This window comes from Cucurbita moschata, unplaced genomic scaffold (assembly GCF_002738365.1).
Source record: "Cucurbita moschata cultivar Rifu unplaced genomic scaffold, Cmos_1.0 Cmo_Scf00024, whole genome shotgun sequence".
Taxonomy (NCBI): domain Eukaryota; kingdom Viridiplantae; phylum Streptophyta; class Magnoliopsida; order Cucurbitales; family Cucurbitaceae; genus Cucurbita; species Cucurbita moschata.
Window position 1 is genome coordinate 510,306 of NW_019268540.1, and position 18,588 is coordinate 528,893.

The window sequence follows — 18,588 nt, forward strand, 5'->3', positions numbered from 1 at the left end:
AGAATTCTCTCGATCCCGACATCAAGCTTTAGCTTTCTGTTAGCATATGAAATAAATTCTTTTTCGTTTTTTTTGTAGTCGTCAAAGAATTCTATTTGCCAGTCAGAATTGATGGCAGTTTTAATGCCTGAATGGGAAGTTCATCACGGAAGACAACTGCAGTGTAATATAATCTTAAACTACTTTCATTTAATTCTAAGAATGGGATTATGGTTATAACTTCCTTGAAATCCATAAATGAGCTTATTTGCAGTTCAATGGGTCAGTGTGTTCGTTGTTCTGTAATGTACGTGACATTTGATTAAACAGAGAAAGATTTATAGTAAAGTATTTATGGATCAAGCATGAACCTAAGCATTTCACAGAGCACTGATCTGCAATTCTTTACCAACAAGCTTAGTATGTCAATCTTCTCCTTATTTGAAATTTTATTTTTCCTTGAACAATTCTATGAATAGCTACAGTTATTGTGTAAGATAGCCTAATTCATAAGAGAAAACAGGAGTTCCAAGTTTCTCTTACCAAGCATCCAAGGGAAAATGTTAGCTTACATGCATTCATCTCCATAAGGCACTAAGGGTATAAGATTATTCTACCGACACCTAACTTAATGCATCATCTCATAAGGATAGAACGCTAAAAAATTTAAAGAGAAGGAAAAATAAATGTATAACTAGAGAAAGTAATACATACTTCACAAGAGTGGTTGATCAGATGAGCAATGCTCCCAGCCCTTGTAGCGTCAATTACTCGTTCATCATCGATTCTAAACATGTAAGTGCCAGCACCCTGAAATAAATGGAACTCATTAACTTATCTTAGCCTGTTTTCATGAAGGTGGAAGAATGGGAAACTCCAACATCTGCTTGACGATACAATAGAGGAATGCCCATAAATTTACCAAATTCAAGAAACCCACAATTCACTTCGTCCAGAAAACCAAATTAAAAAGATGATCTTCCCAGGTTCCAGATCAAGTGACAATTTGAAATCTTAATTAATTAAATGAAGAATCTATCTTACCTTTAACTTTACACTACTAAATCACCTCATAAGTGGATCACAAGAATCACTACGTCCTTACAAAAAAAGAAAAAAAAAACTTGCCTTATCAGACGATGTTACAACGCAAGCACACCTTTATACAGTCAGATTACAAGAGAGCCGAAACAAACTAACGATAGAAAGTACTTCATCTCAAAGAATGGTCGGTTTGTGAAAAAATAATTTGATTCTACTTCAACTATATCAAAGAACAAGCACTCTACATGAGTTAAATGGCAGCCAACCAAACAAAACATAGGAATAAATGGAGCCAGGTTGTCTTAACATTACATAAGGGCACAATCAACCACCCCTCCCCCCCCCAAAAAAAAAAAAACACACACACACGCCCACCAAGGCACTCAAATTAAAAATAATTAATAAAACAAGACCAAGATATTGATATTGGAATCGTAGTTAATGATGAGCAGGCAGGTTAATGGTAAATAATGAACTTACCACCAATAAATTATATATGAACCGCTCCCTCCTGTCAGCAATGGGAGGTCTTACAATTTCTCCCGTGTATTCGATTACCTGAAGAAATCAAGTTTCACTTACTTACTGAAAACAGGAGAAATCAAAGAAAACAACATTTTTTTACCATATCTCCCGCTCTGTGTGGATACTTAGCAAAGATTCCAAATCCATGAATCCCAGACTTCCCTAGAGCCAAAAGAGATTCCAATTGAAAGGAAGGCAGTTAGATGGATGGGAACGAAAACTTGTTAAATGCTCAAGGAATCCCATGTTGGACAATCATAAAAGTGATTCATCCTTTATTGTATTTTAAAAAAAAAAAAAAAAAAAAACTTGCTAATGCATTCACAAATAGAAGTTCATGAATTGAATTGACAACATTTTTATTTGTGATGATTTTTACTCATTTTTCATTAAGAAAAAACACATAGAAGTAGTACAATAACAATAAGACAAATATAAAATAAAAACGCAGTAACTGGATAAGTTAAAATTATAATCAATGTATCAAAAATACCATTACAAAATGGGGATTTTAAAAAAACAAAGGTTACTGAATTTAATTCTTACCGAAAGCAAGTCTTTTCCTGAAGGTCTCCCTCATAAATTTGTATTTTTCAGCCATAGAAAGTATGTTTTGAGGATCAAGCTGACAGGTTTTCAAATGTTGAAGAGAAAACTTCAAGCCTAGGACTCCACTGGAAGGCAATAAGTTTCCTGATGACAAGTGTTGGGAATAACCACTAGCTATATGAGGTTGATTTTCAACAAACAAGCGTTTTAAGGATGCTGCAGCAACGGCTTCAGGTGCTTTGCGCCCTCTTCTTCCAAAGTAATTATAAGGCTCTGCCAAGGAGAGGACAATATATCAAGGATTAAAAACTTCAATGTGAACTAACAAAACCTATTCAATACTAGTACTTTCAAAGTAGCCTCTATCAGTAGTTAACTTTAACAATTTAGTCCCTGTAACTTAAATTAGCTCCTATCGTGGAAGATATTATATTTAATAGAATTTCTTGTATATGTAGATCAATAAACTAACAAGTGGCTGAATGTGTTTATAAACTACATACACTAAATCATTACACAAGAAAAGTCTACACTTGTGAGATTTTTCATAATAGGGACTAAATTATTACAACTTTTAAACTGCATAGACTAAAAAGTTACACACTTGTTCAAGGACTCAATTGTTACCATTTTAAAGTTCAGGACTAGATCTCGAAAACTAAGGTTTATAGAGTACATCTTTATACAATGAAAAAACAAGGATCAAAATGTTTTTTACCCAAAGAATAGTTGAATTCGTCCAAAGAACAGCACACAAAAGAAAGAAACAAAACCGGTCACCTTAATTTTAAATTTTGTAACGGTTATACAACCAATCACACATTTACTTCAACAAGAGAAGTATCAAACCTGTTCGAGCACAACCAGATGGATTGCATGGTGGAGTATAATTAGAGCACTGCTGTCCAGCTTGCCCTATACGGTCCTCAGCCATTAAACGCTCATTAGATGGCGGCCTGTGTTTCTTGCAAAAGGAAAGTAATCGAATACACTGATCTTCTTCATCATCATCCGCAGCAAGTAAATGGAGCCTGTCATCTTCCTCAAGCTTTCAAATTACAAAAAAGAAAACAATAAGAAAATGAATAAGATAGATACTACAAAAAAAAATGTACGTACAAATATTAAAAATAAACAAGCAAACAAACTTGAACAAATGCATGCATAATGGATGGAAAATATACCTCAACACAAAGACCAGCAGCTCGTGCACAAAGAGGATGATATGCTACATAACAAGTATTATTTGAACACTGTTACAAAGTAAGAAACATTTAAAAGTAAGAATATAAATAAATGTAAAGCAGCGATGGGGAAATATGTCATAAGCACATAATTCTATCAAAATGTCCTTTTAACTTTTATTTGGAGCAACTCTAGTTGAGTCAACCTGCACTTGTGTCCATTATTCTAACCAAACTCTGTCTGATACAAGACTATTTGATGTAAATAACCTACCGAGTCCTGAGATATAATGAGTTGCCTATCTGTCTCATGGACCAACCAATATGATTTATTCATGTTAAAAGTTGATGAATGCAAATTGCATCAAAAGAAGGCAAGCTTCTTTGAATAGAAAAACCATATCAAGTTAAAGTTAAAGATTAACATCAAAAGAAAGCCTTTAACATGAATACAAAAAAGTAAGAAGCACTATAAATCCTAGAAAGGGTACATCGTCTTAAAGTCCAAAGTACGAATTTATCAAGTCTCTCGTACAATAGAAGTCTACATGTATATGTCTAATCCTATCCATCTATATCACCCAAAACCCCCCACAGCCGAAGTCTCAAAATCTTCTCCACTTATCAAAAAATCCCATATCAACCAGAGGAATATCAACCATACTAATGTTTATTGTAACTATATTGTGCATATATCTGCCAACTGGGTTTCCTTTTTCTGTAATCATTGGTGCGTGGGGATAGCTCAAATTATAACACAGTAATTAAATCAGAAAGACAGCTGTCACACACACCCATGCTTAAATTAATAACAAACTTACTTGAATGCAAGCACCGTAAGAGACCCCACAGATGCTGCATAACAGCTTCCAACGATCCTGTTTTAAGTTTATAGTAAACGAAAATGAACATTTTTTGGATCGTAAAATTAAAACAAAATGAGCATTGATTATGATGTGCAAACAATGAGTATTGAATATGCTACGCAACTTAAATTCAAATATTTAAGCCAAAATTACAAAAAGAACGGGTATTTATTCATCAACACAAGGCATTAAGGTAAATTCTGCATATCCCTCCGCCTAGTTCCTGCTTCTAGGCTTCTTACCAAGATATGAAGACGATTAGTATGACTTGATTTCATATCAAAATAAATAAAATCCACCATTGAGGTTTTTTCCATCAGTAATAAACAAAGTACGTCGAACTTTTAAACTAAGAAGTTTTTAGGTAAATATTCTAAATGGAAAAAGGTGTATGAATCTGAAAACCAAGTTATTTAAACATTAGAAACAGAGACAGTACCTTATTGATTCTATTAAGACCATCAATAGGCTCCATTTTCTTAACATCAGATAAACACGTTTCTGCAGAATGTGGAAAGTGAAAATACATATTATAATTTTAAATTATCTAAAACACCTAAAAGAATAAACTCACAAACCAGGTATCCATATAGCACAAGCAAGATGAGCCCAGCGTCCATCAGTTGTAGGCTTCATTGCACCTCCTAGAAAATATAAATTTATAATTCAATATAACACAGACTATAAAAAGACTATATACAGAAATGATACGTTAATGAGATGAATTTAAATACCAATGACAGGACAGAGGCAGCACGGTGGAAGACAGTCGGGAGACCCAGGCCGGCACAAGTTGCATAACCATAATACTCCATCAACTGGTTCTAGTTCTCCATAGCACCTAGCATGAACCTACGTATAACAAATTAACAATTTCCAGGTGAATTTGAATATTATAATCTAAAAGAAAATACAAAATAGCCTTTTGAAAGCAGGATAGAGAAATTAAAATGATAAACAGCAGAGGAAACTAATTAGTTCATACATCTAATTGACATAAATATATAAACCATGCCAGAAATTTCATTTCACGAATACTGAAGTAAGTCATCCATATTTTTTTAACTAGAACTGAGACTTTTCTATTGATATTAAGAAAAGAAACCAATGCTCAAAAGATACAAAGCTCCACGCATGAATGAAAAGAAACACAAAGACGGATTACAAATGACATAAATAGCAATCCAAATAAAACTAAATCATCTTCATCAAAAAAGAAAAAACAATAATCCAACTAAGACATCAGAATATGGGCCAAGAATGCTGATCTCCAAACATAAGATACGAAAGAAGGGAGAAGCCAAGGGAAACTAAAGAACTTGAGCTTGGAAGCTGAAAAAGAAAGCCCAAAACAACTGAAATATATTAACCAAAAGCAAGAACCCATAAATTCATAATCAAATTGCAAAAAGGAGAACCAACTCAAAAACATCCAATCGCACAAAACTCCAAGCCACCAAAATAAAATCCCAAGAAATCTTCCAAAAAAGGCTTCATTAAACCAACCAACAACCTTCAAACTTCAAAATGATATTAAAAAAAAAAATTGAAACGGAAAAAGATATCAAGGCAACACAAAAAGAACAACCTCCAAAGCCTGTGGTATACCAAGAAGTATTTCTAGTTGCTGGACTATTATAACAAACGAGTAAAACACAATTTGATCCTAATCGGTGGTGACTGAGCCATGATTTCTTTCATCACTCTAGTCCACAAACCTCAATTTAGAAATGGAGTTCGGAAGGAATCTAAGGATATTTTGCTATTGGCGTTGCTGATTGCGAAAATTTGAATTCCTCCAATCATCAATCGAAAAGAGACTTTCAAATGCTTTAACAAAAGATTATCAACTAGTATACCAGCTAAATGTGTTTCAGGATTCCTCATGACTCCTAACATCACATGTTTCATCAATTCGATATCATAAACAATTCAAGAGGAGATAGACTTCTTAAGAGTGGAAGAGCTAGATAATCTAAATTCCTTAGATGCTAAGTAACTAAATCTAAATAAATCTCTAGTTAATAAGTCACAATAAATCTAAATAATAACCCTTAGTTACTAGGTAACTAAGTCTAAATAATAATCCCTAGATACTAAGTAATTAAATCAAAATAATAATCCCTAGAAATGCAAAAACATTGGTATAATGAGAAAGCCAACATAATTGTTAGAAACAAAAAACTAAAAGGCAAATCATTATCAAACTGTGCTTAAATTTAGGCCAATATTATTTTTAATGTTTATAGGGGAGTTTGTTTAGTTCTGTAGTTTTTTATTCTCTTTCAAGGTTGTTGGGTTCATTGTGTATTTTTCTAGTTTTGGTTTTTTTGTAAAGTTGTCAAACATTGAAACTCATACAACAGCAAATAATGAAAAATACTATTTCAAATTTTTAAGATAGTTTGTATGACATTTTGAATTAAAATTATGAAAAGAAGACAGATACATACCATCATTCTGCATTTGTCGCACTGCAAGAAGAGGTTATTTTCATACTCCTATTGAAAAGAATGATAAGCTCGATTAGCGGAACACAAAAGCATTAACTGTGACAATCATAATAAGACAGTTGAAATCATTGATAGAATTGAAAAATAAATGTAAAGGGTATAAAAAAGAGCCCATTTAAGCCCCTTACTCAAAAAGAAGCAAAGGGGAGAAACAAAGACGCATATACAGACAAACAAAAGGAACAACTAGAGGCCATGGAGACGAGGAGTCCAAGCCAAGAAGGTAGAATCGCACAAAAGACTCCAATCTAAATTGGTTTGAAAGGGAGTATTACAAAGGGAATTGTGAAGAGGACTCCAATTTGAGGCTTATACCATCCGTAATCATAAAAATTTACAAAAGGATCAAACTTATTTCAGAACATGCTTAAGTTTCTTTCTTATTGTCTGGAAATAAGCATTTTTCTTCTTGGCTACAGAACCTAAACCTATCAAAAATCTCTCGAGAAATATTAAGAAAACAACAGTCTACAATTTCCTTCATTCTTGTAGGAAACAAAATGACTAATCTTTATTTTTAAAATTTTACTACAACAACAACTAAAAGTAAGGCACCCGTATACCCCAAAAGGCTATTGAGGGGCGGAAAAAGAACCCTTCAAATCGCACAGCACTCACAAATTTCATACTTCATTTACTATTATAAGTTACAAGCAATTACTTTCCGCAAGCACCATATTTAAAAGGAAAAGAGAAGGAAAGGGAAACACGGGTATCAGCAACAAATGAAGGCTATTTTAGAAGGACAGTAGTTAATTGTGGATAATAAAATATAAAATTTCGAGAATGAGAGTGATTATAAAGGCAAAGGAAGTAAATGAATATAGGCCTGAAACCAGCTCTCACCTCATCCATATGACAGACACTGCACTTGTCAAGGTCTTTCCAATCAACACGAACAGGTCTATAACCAATGGGAAAATTTTTGTATTTTTTGGAGGCTACTTTGCCCAATGATCTTGAAGAAGAAAGTCCAGATTTAGATATCCCCTGCCAAAAGAAAAAAGGAATTTTACTTTGAAACATCACAGTTTATTGGTCAAAAATACTAAAGCTAGATTTTTCTCAGATGACATGAAGGATACAGCCGCCACCTCACTGAATATATGTATATCCATTTCTATTGTTTCTTAGAAAGGAAAAAAAGTTATAAGCAGAAATTAAACGTGCACTAAATTGATAAAATTGCAACACCCAAAAAAGAGAAGAGAATAGATGTATACCTGGATGAGTTTCTTCACATCTGGATTGGAGAAACCAAACATGTCAGAACCAGACTTGTAGACAATTTCCCCTTTAACTTCGGCAGAAGTATCAGAAATATGTTGTATTTTCCTCATCCTTTTGTATATTTTATTCCAGCAAGCAGATGGAGAGGATCCTTTAAACTATAGCAATACACATGAGTTGCCAAACAATGGAAAAGGCTTGCATTAATAACCTTACATTTTTAATGGGAAAAGAAGGCAATTAAAAAACCTCTACGATGAAAATCCAGTTTAGAGACACGAATTACTTGCATGACAAGATTAAAATAAGACAAACAAAAAACTTAAAGAAATGCAATCAAGAGTCTTATATGAATTCATGGAAAGTGAATCCCCAGCGGCTTACAAGTAACACTAAAAGAGGGATGGAAGATAAGGCTTAATATTATCAGTATGCATAACAATAAAGATTTCCTAAAAAATTGACTTATTTTCCATAACGATCTTCCATTAGAAGGCCTTTTTTAATCTAAGTTTGCTAGTTCTTCCAGTATCTGGCTTCCATCCAATTATAGTAAAAGTTATAAAATAATAAATTTGTTTTTTCTAATGGCAAAACAAAAAAAAAAATTATAGCATACTGACAATATTAAGCCTTATCTTCAAATGAAAGAATATCCATCCTATTTAATGAACTAACCTGCTCTCCATTGTCCAACGTTACTCTAAATAAAGGTCGAAATTTTGATTCAAAATCTCTCAAAACTTCCATTTTATATGAAGTACGGACATTGGGATCTAGAAACAAGCAAAGGAGATGACAAGAATGTTGTTAGAAATCATCACAATCAGAAGATAAACCAGATATATCTGCAAAACAAAGATAATTACAAAAGTTCAAATATCCACCAGTTAAAGAAGAAAATTTCCTCACAGCTGTATACCCTTCAGGCCATACAGACCCATCATTCTGGAAATATTTAGAGTTTTTCACGACCTTTCCTGAGGGGAAAAAAGTGCACGGGAACATTATTACTAATCAGGTTATCAAAGATTAAAATACAATTACCCCTTGTGATGCCACATATTTTCACAACTAGTCAAAAGCTGTCACATTCATAAACATGGAAATGCAAAAATGAAAGGTAACCATTTATCTTAATTGATGATTTGGCAAACAAAAGTCCCAAAGAAAAGTCAATTGTGTTTTGTTCAATTGTGTCTGTGTGGGTGTGTGCTACTCACAGAAAGATTAATATATCTGCCTCAAAGGTATATTATGTGTCACAAGTAAATTGTAAAATGAAGATCTTGATCCTTTTTCCAACGCCACTTCTTGCTTCTTGAAAACAGACATGTCAATTTAACCTAAATAACTTAAGGAGCAATAGAAATTCAAATTTTATCATGGCCTACAATTTCCAAATCCGTGCATGAAAATCAACATTTCATTCAAATCTTACCAAGGCTTAGTATTTCCAGATCCCCAACCATAAATGGACAAGATCCATATCCATTGGGTGGACAAGGCATCCCTGCTTCATTTAGGCATTCTTCCCCTGAATCTGTTGTTCCTTCTTCCTCTCCACTTGCACTTGCAAAATCATCCACTTCAATTCCATTTTGCAACTGTAGCATACTTGGCGGAAGTTTCTGCTCACTAAGATACCTGCTTTAACGGATCAGTCAGTAATTTCAACCAGTCACCTTTGTAGAGAAAGAACACAGCTTAGCAAAAAGTAACAAGCAAACTCCAAGTCCCCGTTACATCATCATACACAGTTTAATTTTACATAATTAGACTCTCCATGAGGCTAATGGCCGTATTATATTGAGATGGAGACCAATATGCACAGAACCATGCTCTCCAAGTGTCCAAATGAAAATTACTCGATTGAATTTCCCAGTCCTTTTTTGGTCTGATCCTAATCATAGTAACTAAAATTTGACAGAGCTGATACCGCAAACAACAACAAGAGTAATTACAGCATTACATTTTTGCCTCTTCTAGGCTCCGGATGAAGTGTGGTTTTTTGCATTTCTGGTGGAAAAAAGAAAGAAGACCTTTGAGAAATGAGATCGCCTGTTTTACTTTAATCCTGTACATTAAAGAAACTGGTCAGTATCTGCATTCCAAACAAAAAGTTCCTGAATATTTGGGGTTCAAGGTTTTGAAGTCATTATTCCAGACAAATATAATTTTAAATCAGAAAGGTTACAAACCTTGCGAAGTCATGTGTACCAAAAAATTGAACAGGGACTGTTCTACCTCCTGAAATATTTCTTAAGCCCTTACGATCACCAATGAGTGATTCATCCACTATAATTGCTGGCCACATAGCATGACCTGCATTTAACTAACAAAAGAAGTAATAAGAATATGTTCAAGTGAATGAATCATCACATTGCAAGAATTACAATTTATATAAGAAACAGCCTTTATTAAGAGAAACAAGGAGTTTTTCATTTTTGCATTTCTATCACCATAGCATTCATTAATGGTATCAAAAGCACTGGTCCGCATGAAGGCATGTGTTTTCTGCCTAACAATTTCTTTCATCTTCCTCATTCAATCCTTGATTTTGCTTACATCTTCAATTTTAACCCACCAAATTTATTCTTCCTTCAATTTTTACTTCTTTCCTTATCAATTTCAACTTTCAATTTTAGTTTTGCAATTTACCTGGCTCTCTTTTTTACTTTAACTTTCAGTTTTAGGGAAGATGGTGCTGGCAAACGCAGCAAGTTCTCGGAGCTTTTGAACAAAACCCATACACAACAACCCTGTCCGTCGATTTACTACTCTCTGTTGCAAGACTTTAAAGCTTGAAGCATCACAAAAAGGTGCAACACGCTCATGTGAAAGCCTGTCACAGTATGTTGCTTCTGCAGTCTTTTCTTTTTCTATTTCTTTTTTTTACTCTAAGCTGTTTCTTATTTTAGTACATTTTTCATTTCCATCATTTCTTCTTTTGCAGTGATAACCAGCACACACTCACTTTCTTTTCTTAAGTTTCTTAGGATGCTCGTTCTTCATTGCATAAAACAGTACTTTTTTACGTTTTTAAAAATATTTCACCAGACATTTAATGTATTAAATCCTGTCTTAAGGATAATTATGGCTACATTTTTGCCACCTCTCATGTAGCAATCAAGAAGCTATTCAGTAAAGAGCCTATGAGAGTGTTAAAGTTCTTATATCAATACAATTGTAATTTTGTAAATGTATTAGTTGTGTTGTCTTTTATTGTCTTTTAACTTCTCTTAACCTTGTAACATGGATATATATTTCTTTAGTGAATGAATTGGAGATTATGATTCTCCCAAACCTTTAACACTAATAGAGAATTTTCACAATGGTTCTCAACCATTATTATCAATGGGATATTTGATGTGACCCATCAATTGTATCAAGCTATTTTCTCTCGCACAAACCCAAGAATTCCTTTACTATATCACCAAGTTCATCTACCAAAGTGAACAAATAATTGTCTTGCACTCTACCACAAGCCTCCAAGTTTTCTACCTTACTGGCTTACTAAGAGTTTGAAAGAGAATCCAGTAAGGCCTCCAACATGTAACCCGAAGAAGACCAAAAGGAAGGAACCAAAGGTGAAAATTCTAGAAGAAAGCAAAAGACATACAACAGCAATCTCTGCTCAAGAATAAACTAAAAAGCAACTAATTCACAAGACTTCCCATCATTGAGAGCACGGAAAAACTGAAAGCCGAAGAGAAAAGGCAAGATGGAGGCACTATTTCCTCATGAAAAGCAATAAAGACAAGGCAGTGGGATCGTTGTCAATCCAACAATCTTCTCAATATAAGACAAACACAAGTTTCATTCCCAACTGAGAAAATAAAAAACCAAGTTGAAATACTTTTTCAACTATTTGGAGATAACTAGGAGAGAGAAACTTATCAGATTGTTGGCCAGACTTCTTAATTTTCAGGAAACTAGTAGGAAAATGACAATATGTTCTATAAGACAGATACAAGAAAGCATTAGAATCTATAACTAGATATTTTTCCCGTCCTTTCCTGGGAGTCTACGACTCTTGGATTGTGGTCTACAAGCTACATCACTTTACCTTATTGTAAGAATAGAAGAGCATGTGTGTAAGTTCTCATGTTTGGATGAATGGATTTTATCTCTTCACCACAAGAATCATGTAGTGTCAATTTCGCATGTTCTGATGTCTAAACCACTTCTTTCATGCATACATCTACTTCACATAGAATCAAATATGTCACTATTTCACATCATCAAGGGTTACCAGAAATGGATTATTTCTGTAGAAAAAAACAAGTAAACCGTACTGTTTGGAACAGGCATACATACATGTATACACACGCAATAAACAAATCTTTCTTTTTTGGTAAGAAACTCAGCTTCATGGATAAAAGTAATTTAACAGAAATAAATAAATCATTGATATTAGATATAATGCTTTCTAATTGATCCAGACTGTAGTGGTTTTAATTCATCTGCATTGAATATTTCAATTCCAAATGATCATGTGTAAAAGAATGAAAGTTTTGAACCTATGTTGAACCAAATTCAACCAATAAATTAAACATAGAAGCAAAATAACTTATCTATCTTTCCTTATTTGAAAAAACACACATGTTATTTCATTTTTCTTGCATGGACATTCCTTCCTAGTCACACAAGAGTGGGAAAAGGATGGGAAAAGAGGGAAAAGGGAAGCGGTAAAGCACAGACCAGTAAGTTTAGCCCAAACAATATCCCCAGGTTCAGGTTCCAGGTAGTCATCCAAGGTTGCTGCTAATACGAGCATCTCATTGTATTCATAAGCATCGCTATCTATGCCATCGACACCAAAACTCAAGTTCAAAGACTGCATCTCTTCACCAGAAATATAGAATTTGACTTTCTCATTTGAAAGTACCAAATCTTCTTTGTCGTCATCTTCATATTCAATCTACATGGAATTTTGTACGTAAGAATAAATGGGAACACCAACAATCAAAAGCCAACTGGTGAGATCAATACAAGAGAAGACACATAGTTTACAGTTAACAGCAAGTACGCTTGTCAAACAAATACTGTGAGGTCTAAAAATTATATATGTGAGAACATACATTATGACGACCAGTCTCTGAATCATAACCCACAACACGACCATGGTACCAATCAGCATCCAATGGCCAATAAACCTGTAATGACCCAAAGAACCACATTACTTCAACCCAAATCCCATAAAGGCTATTTGCAAATCAAACGCTGGGTACAAACAGAAGAACTTGCCTTGCATTGTAATCCAATATACACTTTCGGGTCTACATCCTCAAAACTTAACCTGTGAATTGATAATCAGTGATATTCCAGTAAGTAGAATTGACAAAGTGAGAAATGACTGGGAAAAAATCAAGATGGAGAAACTATAAAGAAAATACTTCAAACAGCACATTTCCAGCTCCGAAGAAGCCTGCTCCCTCCGGTGCCTTAAATTACAACTCGAAAATCAGAAACCAGTACCTGACCCATCTCTTAGCAGTAGGAGATTTGAACATAGTCTTCTCAGAAATTTGTGAAGAATTGCGCTTCTTTCTCCGTCCAGAATTTTTATTGTTATTGCTATGAGTACGGCAGTCTCTCAACCTAGGACCATTCATTGCACGAATAACACTGGAATTAACCTCCAATTTAACAAGCTCGTTGCACCCAAAGTTATCCTTCTTCTTCTTCTTCGGCGTTCTATCAACTTCAAATTCGCCTACAAGATCGTCCACACCATTGACCATCTCATCAATCTCAAAGGCTTCAGATTTCATAACAGTTTTGGAGCCCAATTCGACCTCCTCAACCAAAGAGTCGTACACAGAGGAACTGACAGACGAATGGCGGGGTTTCTTCCGGCGGCGAGAATAGACATGAAGCAAACGAGGCGGCTTGAAATTAAGATCGTCGAAGTGATTCACCAGAAGCCTCCGGGCTTTCACCTTCTTGGACATTACATTCGAAGACCCACTTGTACTAACAAACGGAGACGTAGTGGAGTAGACATGATCAAGAGAAAGGTACCGAATCGGAGTCCCAGCATTATAAACATCGATATTGATATCATCTCCATCTTCCCCGTCTAAAATCGGTGGCTTTGGCCGCTGCTCGAGAGGAAATGCCATTGACAAGAAAAGCAAAAGAGAAACGCAGAGAGAGAGAGAGAGCAAAAGCTCCGACCACTTCTGCTCCCTCCAGCAACAAAACACCCCCAAAAATAGCGGCAATCAAGGGAAGTAGCTGAGAGCAAAAGGGGGTATTACACAGAAGTTCGCAAGAGAAATGGAAATGGGGTTGTGAAAATTAGGGTTTTGGAGGGAATCGGATGGCGATGGAGATGTTCGCTTTTGATTTTGGAGGGAGGTTTTGGGGCAAAAGGAAAAGTTGTCTTTTCCCGCCGTGCGCAGAGCCCCAAAGCGAGAGAGAGAGAGACAAAGCAGAGTGCGTGGGCGTAAATCTATAACCAAATTATACCTTTGGATTGCCTCCAAACTCCAATTTGGGCTTTTGGATTCGCAAACCGCGTTGTCGTGGGCCTTCCTCTTCCCAGGGTTTATAAGAAAATTGGTATCAACCATGGTTGGACCGAGTTAGCCACTAGGGAGAGGTTTAATGTTGTGTTCCCCTCTCCGATCAACGTCGAATTACACAATCCACCTCCTTGAGAGATGGTCCAACGTCTTCGCTGGCACACTAGTCAGTATCTAGCTCTGATACCGTTTTATAACATCTCAAGCACACCACTAGTTGATATTGTCTGTTTCGGGCTAATACATATTAATGTCATACTCACGTCTACTCTAACGAGATTTTCACACCCTTATAAGGAATGTTTCGTTTCCTTCTCCCGTCGATGTGGGATCTCTGTGTTGTTACAATTTCAATCCTTCCATTCGTAATTTCTTCATTTGTACTTGATCGACGTAATCAAATTCATTCCGCCAATACCAAATATACATTCTCCTTACGTTTATGTGTATTTTGGCTTACAGTATAGAAACATGCCCTTATGAATGATTAAATGTGCTTCGTTATGTTGGGTGCGTTAAATCTTGTCTAAGAAACAAACCTTTTATCCTCAAATTCAAACATACTAGCACACAAAATGAAACGAGCATTAATTTTATAATTGTAAATTATATGTCAAGACTATTAGATGAACACGACTCTCCACAATTGTATGATATTGTCCACTTTAAACACAACCTCTCATGACTTTGCTTTGGGATTCACAAAAGATCTCGTACGAATGGAGATAATATTATTTGATTATAAACCCACGATCATTCCCTAAATTAGCTGATGCGAGACTTTCATCTAACAAAGACAAAATTGCATTTTAACAAAAAAATCTATCATTCGTGTTATCTCTCGTCGTACGTTGTGAAATTGAATGCGATGAAAATGAATATTAATATCGTGTTAGCTTTGGGAGATTTCTCTCTATTTGTTTGTCTTGATTGTTACCAAAATCGAGCTATTTCACTCTGTTCTAGGTAGTTCGCCCATGTAATTAAAATCCACGTTGAAACTTAGTAATGATGTATCGTCTCGTTATTGGACCTGTATGCCTATCATTTTTAGTTTCTATAATTGGACTTAGAAGTCGGTTTGGACAAGCAAAGGTTCTCAACTGACCTGATACGACTAAAAGTTCGTTTGGATATCATAAAATCATATAGTGTCGTGACGTTAATGTAAATCAATAATATAGATCACATGTTGAAAAAGTGTACAAGTGTACCGTTTCCAACGGGTTATAAAGTGAAAAGTATTCCAAAACTGCCCCCGACACAACTAACCTTAATAACTTGGTGAATGATTTGTGTTAACTGTAACGATAAGGGATTAAAAAACGATAAATCAATGCACAACATAAACGTGAAATAACAGGTAAAAAAACATACACCGATTTCAAAACTTCTGTTTGCTCGTAGCAGGTAAAATAAACTTTATAATTGTAATATTAATGAATGAAAATTAAATAATTAAACATTTTAAAATTAAGTTAGGAATCTATATAATATAATGAATATTTAGTCAAGAAAATATTTAAAATATTTAGTCTAAATGATTAAAAATATAATTATTTAATTTACTGTGGGTGTGAGTTGGAAAGGAGACTATATGTATGTAAAACAGAGAGCAGCGTTAGTAGTGGTTAAGAGAGCCGTAAACCCTAGTACTTTAAATAAGTCATACACACTCTCTTCTTCCAGACCCCTTCTGCTTGTTGTTCATCATCCTCTCCTGTTGCATTATTTTCGCTGGTGGCTGCCGCCAATTCCATTTGGGAGGGACGGTTTCTGGGCGAGGATTGTTGTTCTCGAATTGGAGTCAATCATTGGTTGCTTCCAATTCAGTTGCGAGGACTTGTTTTGATTTGGGTTTTGGTTTTCTTTCGTCGAATCTTTTGTTCTTGGGAGTGATATGGATCTTCCCAGTTTGGTCGTGGTTCTTCAAGCTGCTCTCAGCCCCAATCCCGATGAAAGGAAGGCTGCTGAGCAGAGTTTGAATCAGGTGCATGATCATTGCTTTACTGACCATTGGGATGGCTTTTATTAATTGGGATTGGATTTTGGAAATTTTGATTGTTTTTTTTTGTTGGGTTTGGCGTTTGTTTATTTCTTGAAATTGGGTTGTCATTGGAAGGTGTGAATTTGTCTGAAGTTTAGTTGAAGCTGGTGGTTTGATTGGTTATTTTTGTTATTTAATGGATTGTTTTGATGGTGTTGGCTTATCCGTGTTTGCAGATTCAGCATACCCCGCAGCATCTGGTGAGGATGCTATTGATCATTGTGGATAATAATTGTGACTTGGCCGTTCGTCAGGTTGCTAGCATTCATTTCAAGAATTACATTGCCAAGAACTGGTCGCCCGACTCAGGTACGAGATGGGTTTGTTGCATTGTTCTTTGAATTATTGGCTAGTTTTAGTGGCTTAATTCTTCTTGTTGGGCTGATTCAGATGAGTATCATGAGATTTCTGAGAGTGATAAAGATGCGGTCCGGAAGAACATTCTCCCATTCTTGTCACAGGTTCCATCGTTATTGAGGTAAACGTCTGTTTATGTATGATGCAAGACTGTATATTGAAGATTGCCTTTCTGAATATTTTGATGTTGTGGAAGTTTTTAAAAGCCATTGTTCTACGAACCAACTTTGTTTTAGATTCAGTAACTTGCAAAAATCATTGATTATGGTTTGTGTGGATCTTAAAGCTTCCTGTTACTTCGACATTGTATGTGTGCAGGGTGCAGCTTGGGGAGTGCTTAAAGACTATCGTTCATGCTGATTTTCCGGAGCAATGGCCGTGTCTTCTTGAATGGGTGAAGGAAAATTTACAAGCTTCAAACGTTTATGGGGCTTTATTTGTGTTGCGGATTCTTGCTAGAAAATATGAGTGAGTATATTATGTTCTTTGTAGATTTTTTTTGCCAGTCTGATTGCGTTGCATACTGGATTGCAACCTTGAAGTGTCAACATTTTATGCCGTACTTTAGTGTTACGACACATTCCTGTTGTACGGTCAACCAGAAGATCCCTTTTGATTTTAACTTTTACAAATTTAACCTATTTTGATACAGTTTCTACTCCATACCATTCGCCCCCCACCACCACTAAAACAGAAAGAAGGGAATGAAAAAACTATTTTTGTAGATATTTATTGTATGTCATCGTTATTATTATTTTCTTTTAATAATTCCTCGTGATACTCTTAATTTGCTCAGTCTCCTTGTCATGTATAAGGAGACTCCCCTTGGAGTCAAGTTCTATATTTCTCTTATATATATATATATATATATATATATATTTTTTTTTTTTCCCCTTCATTTTTCTACATTTTGAATGAAGTAGATTTTACATACTATTTACTAAAGGTTTATCTTCTTATTTACCGTTGATAGGTTTAAATCAGATGAGGAGAGGACTCCTGTTTATCGAATTGTTGATGAGACATTCCCTCTTCTACTCAATATATTTAGCGGACTTGTCCAGATTGGTAACCCTTCTTTGGAAGTAGCGGAATTGATCAAGTTCATTTGTAAAATATTTTGGTCATCAATATATGTAAGTTTTTATATGAAGATGTTACGCTCCCTTTAATTATTCCTGTGTATTTTATTTGGCTAGGTTATTACCTTAAAAGCAGCAAATGAAATGGATTTTTTTTTTGTTTAATTTCACAAGCTAGGAGGCTCCCTTCATTTGCATTTTGTATACTTCAAGCTGTTTTGAAGTAGTTCTTCTACATCAGATGATTATTGGAGAAGTTAATGAACTATAATGATTATTAGATATTATTATCTTCATATGCATGTGTACTTCTGTAGGATAATGTGCATATGAATCTTTCCACCGAGAATACATTGATATTATATATTCCTTTAATTTTACATGCTTTAAACAGTATTTTGCATATGTTTTAGATGGAGATTCCAAGACTTCTTTTCGATACACATGTGTTCAATGCTTGGATGATGCTATTCTTAAATATACTGGAGAGGCCAGTTCCCTTGGAAGGCCAGCCTGCAGATCCTGAACTTAGGAAAGCCTGGGGGTGGTGGAAAGTGAAGAAGTGGACTGTTCATATCTTAAATAGGCTTTACACCCGGTGAGAGTTAATGTTAAACATTCATAGCAATTTGTTTTTAAAGGTGTTTTGTATTATGGACACCCCCCCCCCCCCCCCCCC

General features: G+C 35.0%; 2 protein-coding genes across 6 annotated transcripts in view; one reads left to right on the plus strand and one right to left on the minus strand.

Moving 5' to 3' along the window:
* LOC111460646 (histone-lysine N-methyltransferase ATX2-like) overlaps nt 1-18,588 on the minus strand; it is a 30,905-nt gene that overhangs the window by 1,190 nt on the left and 11,127 nt on the right. For 2 of the 5 annotated variants that reach the window (XM_023103858.1, XM_023103857.1), the window contains exons 2-23: nt 13,372-14,060; nt 13,141-13,192; nt 12,975-13,049; nt 12,595-12,814; nt 10,092-10,215; nt 9,863-9,967; nt 9,332-9,537; nt 8,778-8,870; nt 8,569-8,666; nt 7,884-8,048; nt 7,507-7,650; nt 6,601-6,648; nt 4,882-4,999; nt 4,726-4,791; nt 4,587-4,648; nt 4,103-4,159; nt 3,282-3,350; nt 2,947-3,145; nt 2,095-2,370; nt 1,649-1,710; nt 1,504-1,581; nt 694-789 (exon numbers count right to left, since the gene is read on the minus strand). In XM_023103858.1, coding sequence (XP_022959626.1) covers nt 694-789; nt 1,504-1,581; nt 1,649-1,710; nt 2,095-2,370; nt 2,947-3,145; nt 3,282-3,350; nt 4,103-4,159; nt 4,587-4,648; nt 4,726-4,791; nt 4,882-4,999; nt 6,601-6,648; nt 7,507-7,650; nt 7,884-8,048; nt 8,569-8,666; nt 8,778-8,870; nt 9,332-9,537; nt 9,863-9,967; nt 10,092-10,215; nt 12,595-12,814; nt 12,975-13,049; nt 13,141-13,192; nt 13,372-14,018 — 3,060 coding nt within the window. In that variant the 5' untranslated portion in view covers nt 14,019-14,060. Of the gene's footprint in view, nt 1-693; nt 790-1,503; nt 1,582-1,648; nt 1,711-2,094; nt 2,371-2,946; nt 3,146-3,281; nt 3,351-4,102; nt 4,160-4,586; nt 4,649-4,725; nt 4,792-4,881; nt 5,000-6,600; nt 6,649-7,506; nt 7,651-7,883; nt 8,049-8,568; nt 8,667-8,777; nt 8,871-9,331; nt 9,538-9,862; nt 9,968-10,091; nt 10,216-12,594; nt 12,815-12,974; nt 13,050-13,140; nt 13,193-13,371; nt 14,343-18,588 lie in introns of those variants that run through there. The other 3 variants (XM_023103856.1, XM_023103859.1, XR_002713449.1) reach the window with 2 other exon arrangements.
* The window catches only part of LOC111460647 (importin beta-like SAD2), a 10,139-nt gene continuing 7,599 nt past the window's right edge, over nt 16,049-18,588 (plus strand). Inside the window, exons 1-6 of the mRNA XM_023103860.1 lie at nt 16,049-16,413; nt 16,647-16,779; nt 16,861-16,948; nt 17,146-17,295; nt 17,801-17,963; nt 18,323-18,507. Of these exons, the coding sequence (XP_022959628.1) occupies nt 16,324-16,413; nt 16,647-16,779; nt 16,861-16,948; nt 17,146-17,295; nt 17,801-17,963; nt 18,323-18,507 (809 nt within the window). The 5' untranslated portion in view covers nt 16,049-16,323. The remainder of the gene's footprint in view (nt 16,414-16,646; nt 16,780-16,860; nt 16,949-17,145; nt 17,296-17,800; nt 17,964-18,322; nt 18,508-18,588) is intronic.